General features: G+C 42.4%; 2 protein-coding genes across 3 annotated transcripts; one reads left to right on the top strand and one right to left on the bottom strand.

The window, feature by feature from the left end:
* Positions 1-2,137: 2,137 nt before the first annotated feature.
* On the bottom strand, positions 2,138-13,935 carry actr2a (actin related protein 2a). Its single transcript, XM_033622959.2, has 9 exons — positions 13,808-13,935; positions 10,645-10,755; positions 9,081-9,296; positions 8,867-8,939; positions 7,932-8,068; positions 6,645-6,794; positions 6,389-6,534; positions 5,047-5,179; positions 2,138-4,307 (listed from the first exon to the last, which is right to left on the bottom strand). The coding sequence occupies exons 1-9, from the start codon at positions 13,853-13,855 to the stop codon at positions 4,137-4,139; spliced, it is 1,185 nt and encodes a 394-aa protein (XP_033478850.1). The 5' UTR covers positions 13,856-13,935; the 3' UTR covers positions 2,138-4,136.
* On the top strand, positions 12,275-22,990 carry LOC117255963 (E3 ubiquitin-protein ligase TRIM21-like). Of its 2 annotated transcripts, none has more exons than XM_078166518.1 (2): positions 12,275-12,381; positions 20,040-21,746. In XM_078166518.1, the coding sequence occupies exon 2, from the start codon at positions 20,049-20,051 to the stop codon at positions 21,603-21,605; it is 1,557 nt and encodes a 518-aa protein (XP_078022644.1). In that variant the 5' UTR covers positions 12,275-12,381; positions 20,040-20,048; the 3' UTR covers positions 21,606-21,746. The 2 variants fall into 2 exon arrangements, with proteins under 2 accessions (XP_078022644.1, XP_033481121.2); XM_033625230.2 differs by lacking the exon at positions 12,275-12,381 and adding an exon at positions 18,467-18,555 and having other exon boundaries at positions 20,040-22,990.
* The last annotated feature ends 993 nt before the right edge of the window (positions 22,991-23,983 follow it).

Genomic DNA, 23,983 nt, shown 5'->3' with positions numbered 1-23,983 from the left:
TGTGCCCGGTGGGCCCATTCAGTAATCTATCCATCAAAGTAATATATTAATCTAATCTGCACAAAAGAAGCAGACAGTTGGTTCAGGTAACTCAGGCAGAGGCTGCACAGCAACAAACACTGGAGAATACTCTCTATAAGGGACAGGGGACAAAGACACTTGACTGGGACATCTCTAATTTTTGGCTTAGAACATGACAGTCAATACTGACAACAGCTGCCGGTTAATTTCTGTCAGTTAACTGATCAACTAATCTCTGTAGCTCTTTAAATCACTGAGTCCTAAAGGCCTTTCACATGCTCATGCATGGGTCACAAATAACGTGTCAAAATGAGCACGAGAGGAGGTGATGTCATGTTCACATCACAGCTTGTTGGCTGCAAATTGTGTGAAATAGTGCTGCGTTTCAACAGTAGTTCAACATGCCCTCATTGACTCCCTGCTGCCGTCGAAAGTGCCATTCCAACTGTCTGGAAAAACTGAAGTGAACCTGGTGAGGTCAACCCTCGGAGGGCTGAGGGAGTGAGTGAACAGCGATGGTCACTCCAGAGGTCTTTATCACCCATAATGCATTGCAATTATGCAGATGATGCAAGAAAATACATCCATGGTTAGGAGGCAGTAATGTACGTAAAAATCTGGTTGTGCCACAGAAGAGGAAGATGAATAACTCTGGAAATAAATAAAATAATAAATAAAAATAAAATTAAATAAATTCATTATTCAACATGCTTTTCAGTTTCAGATTTACTAACAGGTCTGTATGTATAAGTAAACATACAGGTGTACAGATTCACTCGACTATCAGCAGATAGTTTCTCAAGAAAATCTCTGACAGCTTGATATTTAACTGAAAATATATCATAATTAATTGCACTTAATATTTAATTTGATTGTTGTACTGCTGTGTATTTTTTTAATTCCAACATTATCTGTAGACGCATGGAAACTTTGTCGTTTTACAAGATACAAGTTACACACACCAGTAACAATAATTTAAATCATGATACAGATCATAAAATGAAATGTCTTAATCAGAAACTGATGCAGCTAATAAAGGGCCTGCTAATATTGCAATAATTATTGCAGAGGACACCTTTACTTCACAAAAAGGAGTCTGTGGGTCTATCTGATGATTTGTAAAGAAGAAAAGCAGTACAGCACTAATCCTGCAACTGGCGGTCGATCCTTTATAGCTGGGTGGAGAGTGAATGAGGGAAGGTGTGTTCCAATTAAATCCCCCGCCCGCTTTCCCTTCTCTCTCCAAGTGGCCTCTGTGGGACGTAAGCTGTTACTAAATACCAAAGGGCTGAGGGGAAGTGAATGAGGGCAAGTGGAACTACTACTGAACGCAGCGTAGATCTCTGCTCACTGCGGCCGCTTGTGGCTGGAAGTTAAATTACAGCTCGTAGACTGTCATAGGAGAGACCTTTCTCTGTCAGGGTAAATTTTTTGTTACTTTAAAACACACTTAACATCATTTTCCCACCTCACAGGTCACTATAAAGACTGTTTAACACCCAGTGAGTTCATACTTTTAATATAACTTCCTGTAACAACTGTTAAGAGCTGCTCAGTGACGGAAACATCTGAACTTCATGTAAGAGGACGTTGATGCGCAGAATGACAGTCCTGCATCAAGACTAAGGAATGACTTTAAGCTTTGTAATCATGACGGAATTGAAACCGTTCTCTCTGCGATGGGTGATTTGTTGGTGGTGAACAGATAAAGAGAGAAATCAAAACTCTTCTCACCACCACAACGCAAACCTTCCAACACTGTGATTCAGGAAGAGGGCGGGAAAACTAAAATACTTCAAGTTTCATTGAGACGTTTCCCACGCGTTCATCTCATCTTCATATTGAAGTGGCGTGGAAGATACGAAGCAACACACGTCCCAACAAAGAGAACACGCAGAGATGGACAAATGAGGTGCCGGGTTAAAAATGGCCACCTGCCCTGCACCAACAGCACAGTGACTCATTCCCAAACTTTAAACAGGAAATGTGAGGGGGGGGGGGGGGGGTTATTGGATGATCAGTTTGTTAAAAGACACAGTATGTAATGATCTATTTGTTCAGACAGCTAATCTCTGTAATGCTCCACACTGTGAGCATTATTTTTAATGCCGGCATCTGTTTTCACAGATTAGGTGGCTCATTTTTCACATGGCGAGGGTCTCGTTTTGGAAAGGAACTCAAATGCACCACTAATAATAATAATGATAATCATCATCATCCTCGTCTTCAAGTTGGAAACAACCAAGAGCTCTTTCTGGCCTTGCATGAGGGGCACATGTCCCGAAATACCTGCAGCGGAGTTGCTCTAAAAACAAACAAAAAAAAAAGGAGGAATATCTGCACTTGATCAAAGTGAACAGTCTGAGTGTGAACAGTCTGACTTTTTTATGCCATGGTTAATTATTTCATCTTAAAGGAACAGTTTGACATTTTGAGAAATACCTTTATTTGCTTTTTTTTTTTGCCAGGAGTTAGACGACTGCTCTCATGTCTGTGCCGTTACCATAAAGCCAAGGTTAGCCAACATGTTCTCATCCCAACTCCTCAAATATGGACGTTTTCTCTGTGACTTTCACGTCTACATACGCTGCACTGGGTATCCTCCTGTGCCTGATGTTAACGTTCTGGCACACCTGTCATTTTACGCTCGTTTATGCGTTGTGTCTTTTAAAACACACTTTTATTTCTGCAGAAAGCTTCTGCTCATTAGACACATACTTATCTTCTTGTCTACTTCCTTGTGCAACAAATGCACGTGGTTAGGTTTGATAAAACATCATGATTTGGCTCAACATTGATACAGGAAGTGACCATTGGGCTCCTGGGTGAAAGTCCAAGCTTTGATTGACCCATCCACCATCTCTCCCACACGGCCTACAGGGACTTTTCAGCTTCTTCTATTACATTGTTATCAGTGCCGTTTCAAACTGATGCTGTCTGGCAGCATAATAAAATGCACTGCTCAGGGGTGTATCATAGCAACGCTGTTACCAGATGACAGCTAACGCCACTATAAACTGACTCTACCCGGAAGTGCATCATACCACTGTGAAGGGTGCCTTTTTGCGTTAGTTTCTGACGCCAATATCACTGACAAAGCGGTGGTATTTAAAGACACGGGAATGAGAACAGGCTCGGTTAGCTTAGCTTAGCATAAAGATTGGAAACTCTGTCTGAAGGTAACCTGCCGACCAGCTCCTCCAGAGGTCACTGACTAGGATGTTATGTCTCATTTATTTAATCTGTTTATACCACAGTTACACAAACAAGATATTGTTAGTGCACTAACTACTGAAATCATTTTAAGTTTCCTTGATAGATTAAATAATAAACTGTAGAAACAGATAGAGAAGGTGAGCTGCCTGTATGTAGCCTGAGAGGAGACACTCAGGGCATAAAAAGTCCAGATATCAGTAAATCTGGCTGTAACACGTGAAGGTGACTCAGGTGAGCTTATCAATACTTTTATCAAATCCTCTCTTGTCTCATCTGCTTTGTGCTGGCTGGCCTGTTTGACAAAGCTTAGAGATTACGTCCTTGCTTTATGTGACGCTAAAAATCCAGTGAGTCATCCGGCCACCTCCAGCCCTCCGAAACCTGCAGCTCGAACATGATGCTCGTGTAAGTAATTTTGTCACATTGGACAGAGCCAGGTGAGCCGTTTCCCCCTGCGTCCAGTCTTTATGCTAGGCTAAGCTAACAGTGTCCTGGCTCCAGGTTTATGTTAAACACACTGATGTGAGTGGCTTCATTCTTGTTATCTCTTCCCAAAAAAAGCAAACATTTCCTAAAATGTTGGACTATTCCTTTAAACAGAGGACTTTATGGCGCTACCTTGCGCATCTCAAAACATAATTTATCGGGGGTTTTTGTGTTGTGGGCAAATATTCATGAACTCTGTTAACTCTCTGCCCTCGCCATGAGACTTCTTACCCCAGATCCTCCATGCCTCGTTCCCTTCCTCCCTCCTTGCTTTTTAAAATGAGTGTGAACGGAGGACAGTGTGACCATCCGGACACATCAAGGTAAGCGCCGCATGGGTATCAGCTGAGAGGGTAGATGGAGGGGGCGGCAGGTAGGTTGGGGAGTGGGAAGTGTTTCTGTTTGTTTGTGTTTTATCTGACGGTGACTCCAAGCTTCTCCAGCACTCGCGTCCCTTTCTCCTGGTACTCCTCCCGCGTCATCCAGAAGTTGTCCTTGTCCTTCATGATGTCGGCCAGCACGGCGCCGCCCAGGAACACCATGTGTTTACGCCGAGGGGGGTCCTCTATCCTGATCTTGAATTTCTGCCGGTCGAGATGAGGCGGAAAAGAAGAGCAGAGTGTCAACAGAGAAAAGGAGGAGATAATAACGTGCTGAAACCCCCGCCGCCCTATGAGGTCCCTAAAATAGACTGAAGATTGTCTTTTAATTACAGGTTAGAGGATTTCCCTGAGCGGCTGCAGGAGCAGCAGAACACACTTCCTCTAGAGGAACAATGAGATGCTATATTTTCACCTCGTCATCGTGGGACCACGACACAGAGAGACGAGGTGTCCAAGGCATTAGCAAGACTGTGGCTTTAGTGACCTCTTGTGGCAAATATGAGAACTGCACATGAAAACCTTGGAAGAAGCAGTGATACGTTCTGTCGCTGCTCTTCTCTAACTGATCAACCTGGTTGAGTCAACACTAAAATCCAAAATGAGCTAAAAATCATAGTTGGAAACACACAATGCTCCATTCTCTCTGACTGTATTTACAACCATATATAAGCGACATTTCACGACTTTCACCTGGAAAATCTTTACCCGCCATTCTCTCCTCCAGAAACACATTTTAAAAACACATCATCACAATATGATGTATCACATAACTAGGAGTTTATTTGGTTCGGAGGCACCACACCTAACGCAGCCGTCTGCCACTGATCTGTTGGGGACATTTTGTAACCATCATTTGAACAAATAAGGTGATCAGTGACGTATTCCCTTGAGGCCTCATGTTTTTGTGGGGGGTGGGGGGTGTTCAGACACCTGTACTCACCGATAGCTTGTCTACGTCTCCCTTCAGCACTCGCTCCAGGTACAGCTGCTTCAGTTCACGCTCCAGGCGGGACGGCAGGCCGGGATACATGGTGGAGCCTCCAGACAGGACGATGTGTTTGTAGAACTCAGACCTGATCAGACAAACACAATCATGTACTGATTAGCAAAATTTACTTTTTATTACGTTGCTCCACCCTGGCTGGCTGGGAGAAGTCTGAAACGTGCAATATATAATTTTCTGCCGTCAGGTGTCTCAATAAAAATAACAAAAGAGGGAGCGATGCCGTCATTGCAGTTTCTCCCGGTTAAAATTACCTCAGTGTTCATTGTTCAGGAGGTTTTTACTGGGAGCTGAATTATCTGCAGAGGTCTCTTCCCTTCCTAAACTAGTGGCCCTGTTTATTTAAACTCGTAAAAACACTGAATACAGCAGTTTCATGCTGCATGTTAGCGTGTCTCCCACGCTGCTTGACTTGTCAGGAAGGGGCTGCTAGCTTTAAGGAAGTTTTTACCAGGAGCCGAATCATCCACAGAGGCCTCCTCCTCTCTAACTAAACAGACCCAGTGATTTCAACTGGTAAAAACACTGACTGAAGCAGTTTCATGTTAAAAACCAGTGTTTCTCCTTCACTGTTTGGCACAGCAGAGGCTGGAGCCGAGCTGCAGCTGATGTTTGCTCAGCTTGTTTCTCTGATAACTTAAGATCCAGATGTCTAATTACTAAAATCTTTCACCTGGTTAAAACATGAATGCCCAAGATCTAAAATGTGTGTCATAAAAATGTGGCTTAAAAAGTTGATTCATGACAGGTTCTGACAGACAAGCACGACCCTGACACATGCATAAAGGGGAATACAACATCACTGACAGGAGGCGTTGACCAACACAGACCGTGTCCTTGATTAAAATGACTGATTTCTTTGGGTTTGAATGTTGTTGGTAACATTTGGAATAACATGAGTACATAACTCAGCAAAATATCTAACATTGGACTTTTGTTTTTAGAAGTTTTAATTCGAAAAAGTTACATATCATGTCTTTAATTAATGTTTCATGACCATCAACACTCGAGTACCGAGTAACCGAGTCATCAATGACAATCAATGCAAACACTGGACTGTTGGAAATATCTGGAATTTAAAGATATTATATAAACAATTCAAACTCAATCATATCTCAAAAGTTCAGTATTTCTACTCCAATGTCAGAATTTGTCTCATTTAGTGACAAAGCGTTTGCTCTTGACATTGTCGTAAGTTTGTGCAATCTGTTAAACAGGAATCTGTCAGACGATCATGTGACTCAAAGAGGAAACTCTCCATCGTCCCCCACCAGCTCACCTGGTGTCGATATCTGCGGCCTGGATGGTGTTGAAGAGCAGCTCGGCCACACCCACCCCCTCCACGTTGATGAGGTGAGGTTGAAACAGAGCCTCGGGGGCTTCAAACCTTTCACCTCCCACCTTGATCACCCTGCCGTCTGGAAGCTGAGGACACACGACAACATCTCTACGTTCAGAAAGGTAACGACATCTTACTACTGTTAAAGAGTCTCTAACTGTGACGTCATTATCAGTGAAGACGCAGTGTCACTGACCGTGTACGACTCGACCAGCACTGTTGTCTCCAGCGCCAGCTTCTGCTCCTGCTCAATGTTATAACCCACGTAGCAAAGCTTCTCCTTCATCATCCTCACCGTCTCAAAGTCTGCTGAGTGGTTGAAGGCGTAGCCTCGCAGCAGCAGCAGCTGGTGGACGGACGGAGATCTTGGTTATCATTTTTATGTTACACAAATACATAACTTTTACATTTTATGAAGAATAAGCAGCTGTGTAAAACAAACAGTTTCCCAGAGATGAGAAACAAAGATGGCGGAGATCAAGAGCTCAAGTTTGACATGATGTTAATTATTCTGACATTTAATTCTGGAGCAGTTTTCTTAAATACTGAATGTTGATTTGATAACAGGGATCTGTCTTTCAGTAACAGATTCCCTCCCATGTCGGATCAGATCACCCTGCGGACAAGAGGTTTGGTCCATTTTATTGATTCATAATTACATCAAACGGCACCACCTTGTGCCGAAAGATGTTTCTGTTCGTTTACTCACACAGTGTGCAATGTCAGAAACATCTCTGGACAACATTTATTTGATGTGTTTCTCTGACCTATACTACAGCCAGCCACCAGGGGGCAATCAAGATGTTTCAGCTTCACTTTTGGGGAGCCGTGATGTCGTGTCACACACAGTCTGTGTTTGAGTACCACTGGTTTACAGTGACATTTAAGGCCTTGAGCACTGTAACTTCAGACATTGTAAGACTTTATTATGACTCGATGACACTCTGAACTAACGGTCATTCTGTTTAGAAAAATTTGTGCATTACTTTAACTGATGAAAAGATTATTTTATGTCAAATGATTCATGTCAGGTAGTGTGTTACTGTTACAGCTACAAGCATGTGGACACCCAGGTATTAAACCCATATGTAACTGTTGAACATTCAGTCATTCATTTTCCATAACTGCTTATCCTGGTACTGGGTCGTGGGTGGAACTGGAGCCTATCCCAGCTGTCACTGGGCGAGAGGTTCACCCTGGACAGGTCACCAGACTATCACAGGGCTGACACGTAGAGACAGAGAACCATTCACACTCACATTCACACCTACGGACAATTTAGAGTCACCAATTAACCTGCATGTCTTTGGACTGTGGGAGGAAGCTGGAGCACCTGGAGGAAACCCACGCTGACACAGGGAGAACATGCAAACTCCGCACAGAGGGGCTCCAGTCAAACAAGGAACCCTCTGTGAGGTGACAGTGCCAATCACATATCCAATATTATGTTGAACAGGCCATCACTGTGTGCTGCCCGCGGTACCTTGATGAGGTAGCGTGTGATGTCCCTCCCTGCGATGTCAAGGCGTCGGGTCAGGTGGGGCAGCGAGAAGCCCTCGTACACTGGACAGATGTGGGTGACGCCATCGCCAGAGTCGACCACCACTCCGGTCAGCAGCCCTAAAACAGGAAATTAAAAAGATGTGTTCCATCCCAGTACTCGTGTACGGTAGGCACATACACTGGTGGGTATGTTTATCCATAATCTACTGCTGTGGAGGGGTCAGCAACAAAACATATTTTAGCCACCTAAAAAAGCCCCAAAAAAATCAATATCAGTTTAAGTGTATTCAGAATATTTGGACTGCTTTACCTTTCCATCTTAAAGTGATTTCTGACATGAAATTAAGCTGTTAAACCGCTGTGTTCAGAGCCAGACTCCATTGAGAAAAACAGTGATTTAACACTGGTGAACACAGGAGCTGCTGGTCTGCTGCTGCCTCGATCAGTGAGATAGTTTGTGTGACTTTGGCATCAAAAGGTTTAGTTTGGATTCACCAGAGTCACACAATAACACAAACTAACAGACTGATCGACGCAGCAGTCGACCAGCAGCTCCTGTGTTCAGTGAGCTAAGACTACTGTTTTTGTCAGTGGAGTGTGGCTTTGACGAGAGCATAGATGGGGAACTGAAGTTGCTGAGGGTTTCCCTGTCAGATCAGGCTGTCGGACATAAACGTAAAGCAGTGAAAATACTTGATATTGATTTTTGTGTTACTGACCGCTCCACGGCAGTACATTGCTTAGCTTCCGTGTCAGACTGCTGTCTGCTCCTCCAAACTGGGAGTGTGCTGACAGACATCTACTGTGTGAGATACACCGACTACAGATAAGTACTTCATACAACCCCACCCCACATCAAACATTCCATAAAATCCCTTAAAGTCGTGATCATGAGTGTTACAGAGACAAACGAACCTTGAGCGTAGAGCGTGAGGACAGCCTGGATGGCGATATAAACTCCGGTGAACTGGTAGGTTTCAAACATCACCTGGCGGGAGAAAAACAGAAAATATCAGTTAACTACAAAAGCACAACACAGATTTACAGTTTTGTGATTTTGTCACATGTTAAGCATGCACAGTTATAAAATATATTAGGATGACTGTTGGGTGATTCTGCCACAGCCCACCTCTATAATCTTTTCTCTGTTCTTGGTGGGGTTCATGGGCGGCTCGGTCAGAAGGATCTTGCAGTCGCGCGAGTTGATGTTGAGTTTCTCGGGGCCGAAGGTGTAGTCCCACAGGTGCTTCATGTCGTCCCAGTTCCTGACAATGCCGTTCTCCATGGGGTAGTTCACCTCCAACATGGAGCGCAGCTCGCTGGCCTCGTCCCCCACCATCAGGTCCTGCGGGAGGTCAGAGGTCAACAGTTCAGCAGACTAAGAGACGTGCTTTGGACCAGCGGTTGGTGGCTCTTAACCTGCTGCTTTTATTCACTATTGTTGGCCAGTGTTTCTGTTTCAGAGGCTCGTAGCCGCAAGGTTTTCATTTCAGCAGCTGATTTATCAAATTGTGTCCCTCCTGTCTGACTGAAGTGATGTAAATCATTAAAAATAGCTGCTGCAGTTTGGTTAAGATCTAAACTTACATTAGCATTAGCTAAAATAACCAGAAAAAAAAAAAAAAAAACACTTTGAAGACGGCTAAGCTGTTACTAACAGTGATTTGCTGGGCTCTTTGTAGACATGTGATATGCCAGCGTCCTTTGCCACATCTGGCACTCGACTTTTTGGGGGTCATCTTTGCAATTTTTGAACCTATTCCAGACACTTGACTTTTCCAACATCATGTTAGTGAATCTGTGAGCCTGTGGTCAAACTGTTGCAGTTTTAGTATTGAAGGATTGCTGCTGACTGAGGTGAGATGAGAGTGAGTCGGTGTCACAAACTATCACTAATTTTAAATGTCCATGTCTGAGAATAACTAAAAATAATTAGCACTAAAGCATAATATATAAATATAAAACTGAGCTCTCGAATATTGATCTGGACGTTGATTACCATGGCGCTGATGGAAGCTTCGAAGCATTAGCCATACAAAACTTCCTCCTCTACATTACAGGATCACTTATGTCACTGGTTTCCAACCTGGGGGTCCCAACCCCACTAGGGGTCGCTACAGCTTCACAGGGGTCATGAAGCCCTCTTGATTTTAGGGGATGTAAAAAACTTTTCCTAAAAAATAATCTGTAGGCTTGTGTCTCAGCATTTCAGAACGGAAAACTAAATAAAATCAATATTTTTAATGTTTAGATTATTATTCAAGATATAAATTTTAGGACTATTAGGTATTTTTGATTGTTATAACATAAATAAATAAATAAATAACACACACAGTACAGACAGAGAATCGTATAAAAAGTTCCTAAAAATATCAGGAAAACTCATGTCTGAGGTTTTCACTGGAAATGATGTTCTCATATTTCATCCAAACTTCTGTTTTACACAAACTTCCTGCAGTTATTGTGTTTACTACTTGGGTCCTGTCCTGTTATTGTTGTGCATGTAATATGAAATATCTAAAAACTATGCCACTAAGTCAGCAGGGTCATCAGTTCACTCAATGATAGCGAAGGGGTCCCTTAATAAAAAAGGCTGGAAACCTAACTTGCGTTATCGAAGGCCTAACTTTGTTCTGTTTTCCACCAGCCGTCCTCAGAAGAAGAACTCGTAGTTACAAGGATCTCAGTGTTACCTTGATTTCAATGTTGCCAACTTTAGCTGTGGAGCGGATGATTGGCCGGCCAACCAGTGCTGGGAAAATGTGCTCAGGGAAGTTGGAGCCTGCATAGCCGCACTTGACAAACTAAAAGAAGAAAAGAAACAAAATCACATGTTACCATATTTAAGAAAGCAAAGCAATAGCACATGTTGTTCTGTGTTCTCTGTCTGTAACTTATATTGCTGCCTGTCTTGGCCAGGACACTCCTGAAAAGAAATTTTTAATCTCAAGAGATTATATGATCATTAGAGTAGCTCAGATACCAACACCAGCACCAGAAATACTGCTGATAGTGTTTAAAATACTGGAACGGGTATCAGATCGGCGCATAAATTCACATAGTAGCCGAAACCCGTTCAAGTATTTTAGTCAGTATCAGCAGTATTTCTGATGCTGGTATCAGTATCTCAACTACTCCTAATAAACCTGAAAGTTTTTACACCTGGATTAATCAACAGTTCTCCCAGAAAAATTCTTCTTTACCGCTCTAAAACTGTAGCTCTCAGTCGTGCTGTGCAGCCACTGGCAGCTACTGTTTCAGAGCAGCGAAGAAGAACTGATTTACAGTAAATAGTGTAACATTAGCTGTTAGCAAGATGTCAGTAGTTTGGCAATATTTTACACTGGAAAGTCCCACCAGTAAAAAAGTAAGTGCTGGAAACTGTATCAGGAAGGAATCATATCTACAGAGAACTGAGGCTGAAACTACACATCAGTTTTTATCTATAAATGCTAATGCTCGTTCACAAACATCCATTTAAGGCTTGTGAGTAATCTAAATACATTGTTTATGGATTGATTCATCTGTGCATGGCTCCGTCTTTTCCCTCACAAACCAAACCCGGCCTGCCAAACAACACACACCCTGCAGTGTTTCTTCTTGGTCCAACTGTTAAAAGTTCATTGTTACTAAAATGTAAAAATCAGATCTAGTCTTCTGACCCTCTCCGTCAACAAGCCTCAATAAAACACATAATAAACACTTTCATTCATGACTGTTCCTTATGCGAAAATACTTTTGTTGTGCAGCACATGCAGGAAGTGAAGTGGTATCACCATTACGGCTCAGCGTCAGCTTTCCACAGTAAATCAGCTGAGCTGAGCAGGAAACTGCATTTTATGTGCTCATGTCTGGTCAGTGTCTGATCTGCTTAGTAAGTTCAGCACAGCGGCCGATGCAAATATCCAACACATCAAATCTGTGTGTCTCTAACCTCAGCAATAATAAATGAGATGACATGATGAATCTTCGCCCACTTCACAAAGTTTTTATTTCAGAAAATGGATCAGATGTGTCACGATTGGCATTAGAAGTACAACAGTTTTCAATCGATGCATTTATTGTTTGTTTTATCATTAACACTAAAAAGTCCCAGAGCAGCTCTCCTCAGGTATTTAACCAGGAGCAAACAGACTTCAGGTAGTTTATGATTTATAAAATGTGTAGGCAGTGGAAATGCAGTGATGGAATGTGTGTACAAATTCAAGTAACTTGTACCTTACTCAAGTATTTCCATTTTATGCATCTTTATACTTCTACTCCACTACATGTCAGAGGTAAATATTGTACTTTTTATTTTGTCTGGCAGCTTTACACTTTTCATCCCCATCCTGTCCACTGAAGGAGTGTTTAAGTCTTCTCATTGCCTTGGTCTAATTCTTAAGGAATCCCTGGACTGTTGCACAAAAGACCTCAGCAACCAAAGCAAGGTAAATAAAACTTAAGGTACCTGTGACTCTATCTTTACTGCAACATATCTGGTTTATGGTGATAAATGGGAAAAACTAACCCACTCTAAGAAGAGTGTTCTGCGACCAGGAGATTTGACTGAATTAATGTTTGATGCATTTCCTCCTGAAGTCGTTTTCTGTTTCCTATTTCCTGGTATTTGGAGCTCAACTTTACTTTGAATTAGGTCCTTTCTGTGACTGTATTCCTCCTGACGTATTATCTCTTCCTCCTCTGACCAGTTTGGTTTTCTTGTCTTCTTTTCTTCACTATCTAACTATGAGCCAACTCTGAGACAACAACAGGCGTCACAAGTCCAGGCAAACAAACAATCTCCATGGAGACTTGTACTGTAGTAAAATCTCTTTTAATACAGTAAATGAGTTTTTCCTCAACAAAGGAAACCTTTAAAGGGATTCTGTGCAACTGTGTAAGTCCCTCAGCAAAGGAGAAAGTAAGCCTTAAGTGTCATACTGAAGCACTGTGTAAATGTTGATGCAAACTGGTGGAAGCTGCAGCAGATCTGACAAGTTTCCTTACATGGAAAGAACTGCCTTAACTTCCGCAACCGATGTCTCCTGTCTGCCGATTGGTCCGTTTGATTTAGATGAATTAATTTAGCATTTTATAAAGCTGCGACTGACATACAGACCATTTAAAGACATGCTTACATCTGTACTGTGTGAACAAATACTGCACTTTAGTGACGAAGACAGGGCCGTTTGAACTGCCTACTGACTTATCATAATTAACTGGAAAGTAAAGAACAATAGTGAGTCCATTAAGAAGAAACAAAAGCCAAATCTCTCTGGTAACTCGTCCTTTCAGCTGGTGTCTGCTGGTCCTGCTTTAAACTCTAGATATGTAATACACAGCGCTAAGGACACGAAGCTAGCTAGCGTGGCTAACGCTAACCGCAGTTTCGCAAATTACATGAATTTGCTTTATGACTTCAATAATTAAACTACACAGTAAACCAAAGATGCTTAAATGCTGTGTGTTTACTCGAAGGGACTGTTGCTGTGGTGTTTAGTTTGACTGTGTAGCAGCTAACTGCCAGTGCACACGTTAACGTTTCCAAAGTTACTAACCAAAGCTAACTCAAACAGCTAAACTAACCGTTAGCTCCCAGGTTCAATGCGACTCTTTATCAGGGAGTTTATTGACTGAAAGACAGTGTGAAGCCGATAAGTGTGAATAGTATCAGGGCTGAAATCTGCCAGCTGTAGCCCTGCTGCAGATGAATGAGCTGAATCCAGCTGACAGACACATTCCTCACACCCAGACATGCTAACGCGTTAGCCTGTTAGCTCCATGTTACTTCCTGTTTCTACTCTTCCTGTCAAACTGCACCGCCGGTGCACCGAGAGCGACAGATTTAACGGCGCCGTCTGGTCTCAAACTTACCCCGGTTCCATTGTCACAAACCACGACTTTTCTGCCTTGACTGTCCATATTTTGTTCCCAGAATCCGGCGGCAGCAGCAGCAGCCTCCCCCTGCCTGCACTCTGACGTCAAGCTAACAGACCGGCGGAAGTAACACAGCCAACACTTCAGGTGTGGTTCCTTCAAAATAAAAGCATCGTCTCCACAAAGTTTGAAGTCTCACGTTATTTACTGTCACATGCACAACAATTACAGAGAAGCAGCCGTAGGCGGTGAGAATTTGAGTCTCCCTTCGATAATGCTCATTAAATATGTGTAAAACTGCAACGGAATGAAATAGATATAAGATTAAAATACAGGGACAAAATATGAGATAAATTATATATAAATGAAATGTGTATATATATATATATATATATATATATATAGATAGATAGATAGATAGATAGATAGATATAGATATATATATATATGTATGTATATAAATAAATAAATATAAAAAAAATAATCACCCTCTCAGGGGGGTATCTGTGTCATCCTCAAGCTCAGGTCCTCTACCAGAGGCCTGGGAGTTTGAGGGTTATTTATAGGGTGACCATATTTTGATTTCCAAAAAAGAGGACACTCGGCCCAGCCACGACATAGCCTACTAAAATGATACTCGCAGTTTACTCAAAGATGCCTTATTATTTTAATATATTTAAAGTTTATATGTATAGATAGAAAATTCAGTTATGTTACAAAATAATATCTCTCAAAGACAGAAATTCAGATAGGCCCCTATAGATAGGGGACACATACACACACGAGAGTGTGGCTACCCGATCTGAGCCCGACGGGTCGGCGGGTTCGGTCAAAAATGTATAAATTGTATTCGGGCTCGGGTCGGATTCGGTCAGCTTTCAGCGAAAATGTAGTGTAAAATAAATAAAATCCTATTGTCTGTCCTGTTTATTGCTTGGGCGCTGTTATTTACGTGACAACACCTGAACACAACACACACACACATTGGCTGTTTGTTTCTACCTCTCCCCTCTCTGGAAGCCTCGGACTTCCCGCCGCCCGCTCCCGTCTCAAACACGCCGCTGAGCACCCACGGCGCACACCCGGCCTGTTAAACAGCCTGTAACCATAACAACCGTGTGACACAAACTCAGTGCTTTAGTCATTAAATAATGTTGGGCTCGGTTCAGTTTCGGACATAACAAAACAGAATGACTGTCGGGTTCGGACAGAAATCTCTAACACACACACACACACAAGGAAAACCGGACATTATCATCAATTGCCCCGGACAGGACGTGAAAAGTGGTGTCTGGGCAAAAGAGGACGTTTGGTATATATATATATATATATATATATATATATATATATATATAGGCAGTGCCCAGGAGGTGAACTGGCACCTCTCCAGCTACCAGTCCACGCTCCAAATTTTCGGTCCAGACGGGGACTTGAACAGGCAACCCTCCGGTTCCCAACCCAAGTCTCTATGGACTGAGCTACATCACCCTCAACGAAGTCAGTGTATCAGTGTAGTACCTTCAGTAGTGAGTTGACACATTATTAGCCAGTGTTTCTGCAAAAGCAGAAATGCCCATGGAGAAGTGCAGCGTTGGTAAGCAGGGATTTGATCTCACTGACAGCCGGAAGGATCATCCCTAGGTTCCCCAGCTCCTTCTGCATTTTGTCTGTGAGGTCTGCCAGCGGTGCTAATACGCTGACAAGGTGTGTCAGCTGATGCACTTTGTTTAGGGTGATATTGGCGGCAATAGATTTGATTTTGTTTTGCCATAACGGATCTTTTTGGAACAACCGGAGGACCGACTGAATCATCCGCAGTTGGCTGCTCCATCGCGTTGTGCAAGCAGTCATGGGGCGTACTCCCAATTGGTCAGTTTCGCACTCGCGAAGTGTCGCATCCCTTCTCGTTCTCCTTTACTTAGTGGCTCATAGTCCATGTAAATCATTTTAAAAAGGGCTTCATCCAGCTCCCTTTTTCTCGCCGCTGTCACAGTTGGGCCTTTGCATGGAGTGAAGAAACGGCTTATTTCCCCACCCGTTTGTCTCTCTTTCTCTTGTTCCCGCTGCTGTGCCTCTCGCTCTATGAAATACAAATTTACAGAGGTCCAAATTAAATTAAACGAACATTACTACACACATACAAAGCGTATTTTTAACTAGCATTAGCAACTAGCTCACCTTTTGATTTCGCAGCGTGTTCCTGTAGTAGACTGCCGTGTTCCCAAGAAACGTGTCTTTTTAGATTCCAAAACGACTCTTTACCTACTGAAACAACGTCGCCGCATTCTTTTTCTTGTTCCACATTATCACCATCTGTTAGTTTTACAGGAATGGTACACTTGTATGACTTCTCAGTTTCTTTTGTGAAGTACACAGTAAACTCCATAATTTTGAAAGAAAATAGTGGGTGTGCGCAGGTGCAAAGGTGCATTCTGGGTGGGGCATGAGCTATCGGAGCAAGATTGGAGCAAGAGATAAGGCTCTGCTCCACCTTTTTAAAAAAATAGCCGCTCCCCGCTCCGCTCACATGCTCTGGAACCGAGGGGGTTGATTTACCAGAGGGCAGCATTGCAGGTGTTCAGGACAGCTACAAGTACCTTGGAGTCCCGCAGGCAAATGGGAACCACAAGGAGGCCGCAAGGAAGTCAGCCAATGCCAAATATCTACACAGAGTAAGGCAGGTCCTGAGAAGTCAGCTGAATGGTCAGGACAAGGTCCAAGCCGTCAACACGTACGCACTGCCAGTCATCAGATACCCCACTGGTCTAATAAAGTGGCCAAAGGAGGACATAGAGGCCACTGATATCAAGGCAAGGAAGTTTCTCACAATGCATGGAGGGTTTCATCCCAAGTCCAGCATCCTGAGACTGTACCCTAAGTGTAGTGAGGGGGGCTGAGGACTGGGGAGCATCAGAGCCACTGTCCAGGACCAAACAACCAAGATCCAGATGACGAGCTTCTTAGGGAGCATTCACACCAGGATCATCCGCGGGACTCAGTTCGATTGAGCCAGGAAAGCCGAAAAATTTCACACCTTCATTTGGTTCGGTTCACTTTCACACTGCACTTTTTTAAGCAGACCAAACCACCTGGACAACATCACACAATTACAACAGCTGCTCATTTGGGGGTGGTATTGCCCGAAACAACCACTTACCAGGAAGAAAAAAAGCACGAGGAAGAAGAAAACCCGGCTCATCGATTGGCTAGGACCGATAACGGAAATCCATCCCCTTCAGCCGGTTTGGTCACCACAAAACAACAGAGCAACACCAAATATCAATATATCAATAAGCGCCTGCACCTCCTCACTACTCCACGTCTGCCCACGAGACATTTTTCAACTTTTTCTTTTCTACCTCTGCTTCTCCCGGTTCACGCTGTTGGCTTTGTTTGTTGTCTACCCAAAATGCACTGTACTCTATGTCACTTCCTCTCTTTGGGTCGCTGGATAGTCTGTTTGCATTTCCCACTGTAAGTGAACCACACCAGGGTTCACTTGCAAGTGAACAGAGACCCCCAGTTTTCAAGCGGACCAGGGTTCACTCGTTTGGTCCGCACCAGAGTTCAAATGAGTGTTCACCCCACTCCAAACGAACCGAACTGACCGTGGAAGCGGACCAGTGTTCCACGGGACAGCAACACTCCCCCCTGACTACTACTTCTTAACTTACACAGCCACATTTTGTTTTGTGTATGTTCAAGTTTTAGCTTCGCCTACGACTGTCACGTAAGTTTTTATGGTTGCCAACAAATTCTGTCAGACTCAGCCCTCACAGAGTGTGATGAGGTGAAATATCTCGGTCACTACATGACAAATGATCTCTCTGATGACAAGGATATTCATAGACAATGTCGAAAAATGTATGCTCAAGCAAACATGCTGTTGCGCAAATTCAGCATGTGCTCAGTGGATATAAAGATTTGTCTGTTTAAAGCATTCTGTACTTCTCTTTATACTGCCCACTTGTGGTGTCGATACAAGAAAAGCAGCATGCAGAGACTCACTGTGGCTTACAATGATTGTATGAGGTTGCTGCTTAAGGCTCCAAGAAGCTGCAGTGCAAGTCATATGTTTGCTAGTGTTGGGGTCCCCACCTGTGCTGCAGTGATACGGAATCTGATGTATAGATTCATATGTAGAATATCGAACTCATTAAATTGTATTATTTCATGCCTAATTGACCCTGCACTCAGCTCAGTCAGGTTCATGTCTAAGATGTGGAGTCACTGGCGATCTTGCCTGTACACTTGTGTGTGACTCTTATATTTTATTTTCTGTACATCACTGTTTTATTGTGTATTGTTGTTATCTTTTTTAAATTGTGTATGTTGTTTGTCTTGCTCTGTGCTATGGACCTCTCCTTGAGATGTGTCTTTAATAAAGTATGAATTGAACTGAATTATCTCTTGTTTTAAAAATAAATGTGCGATGGGCTGCTGTGAAAATACAAAATAAAAAAAAGAATAAAAGAAATGACAACTCACAAAAGCCAGACACATATGATGCTTTGCTCCCTAATCTTAAATCAATTTTGTGCCAAACCTTTAGTTTTATACTATATGATAATTAGCACAAAAGCAAAACAACAGAAGGCGGAGCAACACTAGAGCTTCAACGTCACAATGCAGAACTGAAACTGGATGTCTCTCAGAGTAACCGCAGAGCTGCAGGTGTTGCTGTCAAAAGGCGCAAGTGTATCAAGACTTTCTCAGTAGCACGACAGAGTCAACATTCAACACTGGTGAGTGCAGCGAATAATAGTTACTATTTCAACAAACCAACTATGATAGCAATTAAAGAGTTTTGCTAAAAGATTCTTACATAAACATGTTTTACTATGTTAAACTAACAGTCCACAAATAAGGTAATGCACTGAAATGAAAAGTAAACTGAAAATAGTCTCAGGTGCAGTAATGTTATTAAGGGGAGAAAAAAAAGTCTGGGAATAAAATCGATAACAGATGGGGAATGAAGAGGTTTCTGTAAATTGATCACAGTGTTAAAATAATTCAGTGATGGCATTAGATAAATAAAAGGTGCAGAAGTGTTGTTAAAGAGAAAACAAGAATCCTGGTTTGTGCGGTAAACATTATTTAATATTTGTAACCAACACAAATAATATAATGCCCCAGGTACAATAATGTAATTGTGGGGAAACAAAACAGGAAAACTAAGAGGGGTAACAGCCTCGCTTTTTTTTTTACCATGAGGGTATTTGTGGTACAGTAACGTACGGGGTGACAAATCAATATCACTAGTCTAATTTTTAGATGTAGTGACCCACCAGCTTCTGTTCTTTGGATTGGCCACAGTGTAGTGTAGATTTGTAAATTGTATTGTCCGGATTGAGCCAGTTTTAACCCATGTTATGACCCACTCGTTTAGGCCACAACAAAGAAGGGAGGGCCACACAGAAAGCTTAAGTTTTAAACAATGATTTTACTTAAAATTATAACAAATAATTACAACAACAATAAAAAGGTATGAAATGTTAAGTCAATAATCAGTATGAGACGGAAATGTTGGGTGCAATGAAAGCCGTGTGTGTGTGTGTGTGTGTGTGTGTGTGTGTGTGTGTGTGTGTGTGTGTGTACAAAACAAAATAACCAAACCAAACAGAAACTGGCAGGATCTGGGCTGTCCGGGTAAGAGAGGGAATGAACTGAGGAAGCCTGCTTTTATAGACTTCCTCACAGGTGTAGCCAGCCAGCAATCTCAGAGAGAAGTGGAGCCTCCCAACATGCAAAGGTAGAGCTTCCCAGCAGCCAGGAAGGTAAATGAACAGGAGATCAGCATACTAGCAGACAGCAGAGGGCCTTGCAAAGCAGCAGTGAAACCAGCCCAAGCCCAGCACCTGTAAAAGACAGCAAACAGCCAGCCAGACAGGAACACAAAACACGGCCATGGCCGTCACACCCATTACTGCTGTGAACATCCAAGTAACCACTTCAGTTTGTTTCTTGCATACCTGTTATTCATAAAGTCATAAAACTGGGAGGCATGTTGTTCAGTTTTATGGCACTTTTTAATTGCTTTACTGTGGTCAAAGGGTTAAAGCACTCATTCATTTTATTGCCCTAATTAGTATGTTAATTATATTATTTTATAATAAAGCTACTGTCTCATGAATATTTTATGCCCCACATTTTTAAAAACACTATACTGTTTTTGTGTAATGACAGACATTATGACAAATAAGCAATAATCATTCACTTTTCTTCTCAGTGTGTAGATATGGCTGCTGCAAACTATCTGCCATCTGAAGATCAGTTTCTGTGCCCCATCTGTCTGGATGTGTTCACTGATCCTGTCAGCACACCATGTGGACACAACTTCTGCAAAAACTGCATCAATAAACACTGGAATACCAGCAACAGGTGCCTGTGTCCAATGTGTAACAAGGTTTTTATCACAAGACCTGAGCTGCATGTCAACACTTTCATCTCTGAGATGGTCGCTCAGTTCAAACAGTCAGCTCAACAGAAAGCCAGCAGCAGCAGCTCACAGCAACAATGTGATAAACAGGAAGTTTCCTGTGACGTCTGCAGTGGAACCAAACTGAAGGCCCTGAAGTCCTGCCTGGTGTGTCTGGTCTCCTACTGTGAGACTCACCTGGAGCCTCATCTGACAATGCCAGGCCTGAGAAGACATCAGCTGATCGACCCTAAGACATGTGTCTGCATGCTCTGCACTGTTTCAGACCACAAGACACATGATGTTGTTCCTCTGAAGGAAGGATATGAAGGAAAGAAGGCTGAGCTGGCTAAGAAAGAGGCTGAAATTCAGCAGATGATCCAGAAGAGACAACTGAAGATTCAGCAGATCAAACGCTCCATTAACCTCAGTGTCAAAGGTGCAGACAGAGCAATAGCAGAAGGTGTTCAGGTCTTCACTGCTCTGAAGGAGTCTGTTGAGAGAGGCCAGGTCGATCTCATTAACACGATCAAAGCAAAGCAGAAAACAACAACAAAAATGGCAGAAGGCTTCATCAAAGAGCTGGAACTGGAAATCTCTGAGCTGATGAAGAGAAGAACTGAGCTGGAGCGGCTCTCACGTTCTGAAAATCAATTCCACCTCCTCCGAAGCTTCCCACCAGTGAAAGCTGCTCCACCCACCAAGGACTGGACAGAGGTCAGCATCTGTCCATCATATGAGGGGACTGTGGTGAGAGCTGTGTCTCAGCTGGAGGAGACACTCAGTGAACAGATGAAGAAGCTGGTTGAAGCTGAGCTGAAGAGGGTCCAGCAGTATGCAGTGAATGTGACTCTTGATCCTGATACAGCACATCCTGCTCTCATTTTGTCTGGTGACAGAAAGAAAGTATATCCTGGAGATGTGAAGCAGAATCTCCCAAACAACCCAAAGAGATTTTCTCTCAATCCCTGTGTTTTAGGAGAGCAGAGTTTCTCTTCAGGCAGATTTTACTTTGAGGTTCAAGTTCAAGGAAAGACTAACTGGGACTTTGGAGTGGCCAGAGAGTCGATCAACAGGAAGCAAGACATCCCTCTGAGCCCTGAGGATGGTTACTGGACTGTATGGTTGAGGAAAAGAAATAAGTACAAAGCTCTTGATAACATTCCAGTCAGTCTCTCTCTGAAGTCTCAGCCTCAGAAGGTGGGGGTGTTTGTGGATTATGAGGAGGGTCTGGTCTCCTTTTATGACGTAGATGCTGCAGCTCTTATCTACTCCTTTACTGGCTGCTCCTTCACTGAGAAACTCTTCCCATACTTCAACCCAGGTCTTAATGAGGGTGGCAAAAACTCTGCCCCATTGGTTCTCTCTCATATGTAGACTGATCATTTATTTTTTTTACAGTTAAAACTCCAGACCCACAATTTGATTCACTATCCTATTTATTTTATTCTTCAGTCATCACAAATGATAATAATCAATATCTCTGTTCATAAGATACAAAAATATGGGATTGAGGACTGTTGCGTGCTGCCCTACATTGTATCGGGTGTGCTGAGCAGGTGGCCAGAGTTGCCTTGATGAGGTGGATGTGACTGGCAGTCAGAGTGCGGGTGAGTGAAAATTTACCAGGAGCAGCTGAGGGAGGGAAGCAGACTGTGACAGAGAACCCTAGTGGGTGTGGCTGTTTTTCCCCTCTCGCCTCCCCCTCCCTGTCTTTTTCTAAAGGAGCGCAACACTTGACTTTAACGGGTGGAGTTTCACGCAGCATTTGAAGATAATTACAAGCATGGCCATTCTTGGCTTTCAATGTCCGATAGTCCACCACAAACATTTTCATCACATCTCCTCAGCAAAAATGAAACATGGATTTCGTCTTACTTTTTTAAAAAAATCAAGATCTGTTTTTAGCTTGTCATCGTCTTGTTTTTGTCATGGAAAAATGTTTGTTGGTTAAAAATGTTCGTCATAGTTTTTATCAACAAAATTAACACTGATATACACCCGTATTATTCAGGCTGAGCACATACTAGTTATTTACCCTCTATCAGCCTCCCTCAGTGGCAAATAATTCTCTTTTTAACTACAATACAGAGTAGGTATCTTCCTTACTCCCCATAGACCATATTATGACAGGCTGTCATTTTAACTTTTAGGCTATATTTTAGAAATTTGAATGTAGTTTTTCCATTATATCTATTCTTTCAAACTGCCACACTTCGAATGAGAACAACATAACTGGTGTATCCAGTTTGTCAAAAACATCAAGTGTGACATCTACAGGTAAATCAAATTTTCTACACTTAGAGAGAATGGCAAACATTGCATTAGAAGCTTGTTTATGCAGCTCCTCAATAGCAGTCCTGAATGAACCATTAGAATTCATAATGAAGCAGTAAAGAGTCTCTAAATTTTCTCTTCATTTTTTTTTGCTTTTCTGTTATCAAAAATTGTAGTTTTATCATGATTAGCCTTTTACTTTAATTTCTCGCACATACAGTCTGTCTATAAACCTTCTGTCGTTGTAAATATAAGAATTATATCATCTGCGTACATCAGCACCAGAAGCTGGCTATAACTTTCTATCTCAGCTTTTTACATTACATTTTGATTTCTTTATTTTTTTTATTTCCTGTGATTGTGGTGAAAGTGGCTTCTTTATATTTGGTTTTTGACTTTGTAACATACTGACAGCCTGCTATACTGAGTTTGTATCCATTTTCATTTGACCTGTAACTATTAACATTAAAATATACTCAACCTTATCAGTCAGCTTTCATGACGTTGTTTGAAATCTGCTGTCTCGAGATCAAAATATCTTAATGTCATGTAATATTATGTGAATGCCTCAATGGTTCCCTTCAGGACTTTTGGAACCTTGGTACTAAAGCGAACCAGCCTGTGTCCCACCAGTTTTGATCCGAACCACTGTCATCAAGGATGTGTCATCAACAGATTGCATTGTACAATGCAACAACATTCATTAAAAGGCGCCTTTCAAAACAGCCAAGGTCACCTTACAGAGCATAAAATAACAAACAGAACAAGAGACATGAAATGAGCAGACACATATTGTTGCTGAGATAAAGTCAGTAATACTGGGGGGAGGGTTGTATTCCTGGAGGAAGGTCAAAGAGATAAGGGGGGATTTTGGTTGCAGAGGGCTTTGAAGGTGAGCAGAAGGTTTTTGTAGTCAATCCAGTACTGAACAGGGAGCCAGTGCAGCTGGATGAAAATGGGGGTGATGTGGTCGGATGATTTGGTGCGGGTGATGATCCAGGCAGCAGAGTTTTGAATGGTTTGAAGCCTGCTGATGAGTTTGGTGGGAATGCCAGAGAGAACTAAGTTACAATATCAATCAATTCAATCAGTCAATTTTATTTATAAAGCCCAATATCACAAATCACAATTTGCCTCACAGGGCTTTACAGCATACGACATCCCTCTGTCCTTAGGGCCCTCACAGCGGATAAAGAAAAAATCCCCAAAAAAAACCTTTAACGGGGAAAAAAACGGTAGAAAGCTCAGGAAGAGCAACTGAGGAGGGATCCCTCTTCCAGGACGGACAGACGTGCAATAGATGTCGTACAGAACAGATCAGCATAATAAATTAACAATAATTCGTATGACACAATGAGACAGAGAGAGAGAGAGAGAGAGAGAGAGATGCAGGTAATGACAGTGGCTTACAACAACATTATTGAAAGTAATAATATTATAGTTATAGTTCTGGTTACTGTGGTACAATATGTTGAAAG

This window comes from Epinephelus lanceolatus, chromosome 3 (genome assembly GCF_041903045.1).
Source record: "Epinephelus lanceolatus isolate andai-2023 chromosome 3, ASM4190304v1, whole genome shotgun sequence".
Classification (NCBI taxonomy): domain Eukaryota; kingdom Metazoa; phylum Chordata; class Actinopteri; order Perciformes; family Serranidae; genus Epinephelus; species Epinephelus lanceolatus.
The sequence above is the reverse complement of the archived record's forward strand: the minus strand, read 5'-3'. Positions and strand labels throughout refer to the sequence as shown.

What these genes read in the sequence shown, in the direction of transcription:
- actr2a (XM_033622959.2), bottom strand. Translation starts at nt 13,855, where the DNA reads ATGGACAGTCAAGGCAGAAAAGTCGTGGTTTGTGACAATGGAACCGGG. An exon ending in CCTCACGCTCTACGCTCAAG is followed by an intron (nt 8,069 to 8,866) that starts GTTCGTTTGTCT and finishes TTCCTGTTTTAG; the next exon opens with GGCTGCTGACCGGAGTGGTG. An exon ending in GAGACGTAGACAAGCTATCG is followed by an intron (nt 4,308 to 5,046) that starts GTGAGTACAGGT and finishes CTCGACCGGCAG; the next exon opens with AAATTCAAGATCAGGATAGA.
- LOC117255963 (XM_033625230.2), top strand. Translation starts at nt 20,049, where the DNA reads ATGGCTGCTGCAAACTATCTGCCATCTGAAGATCAGTTTCTGTGCCCC.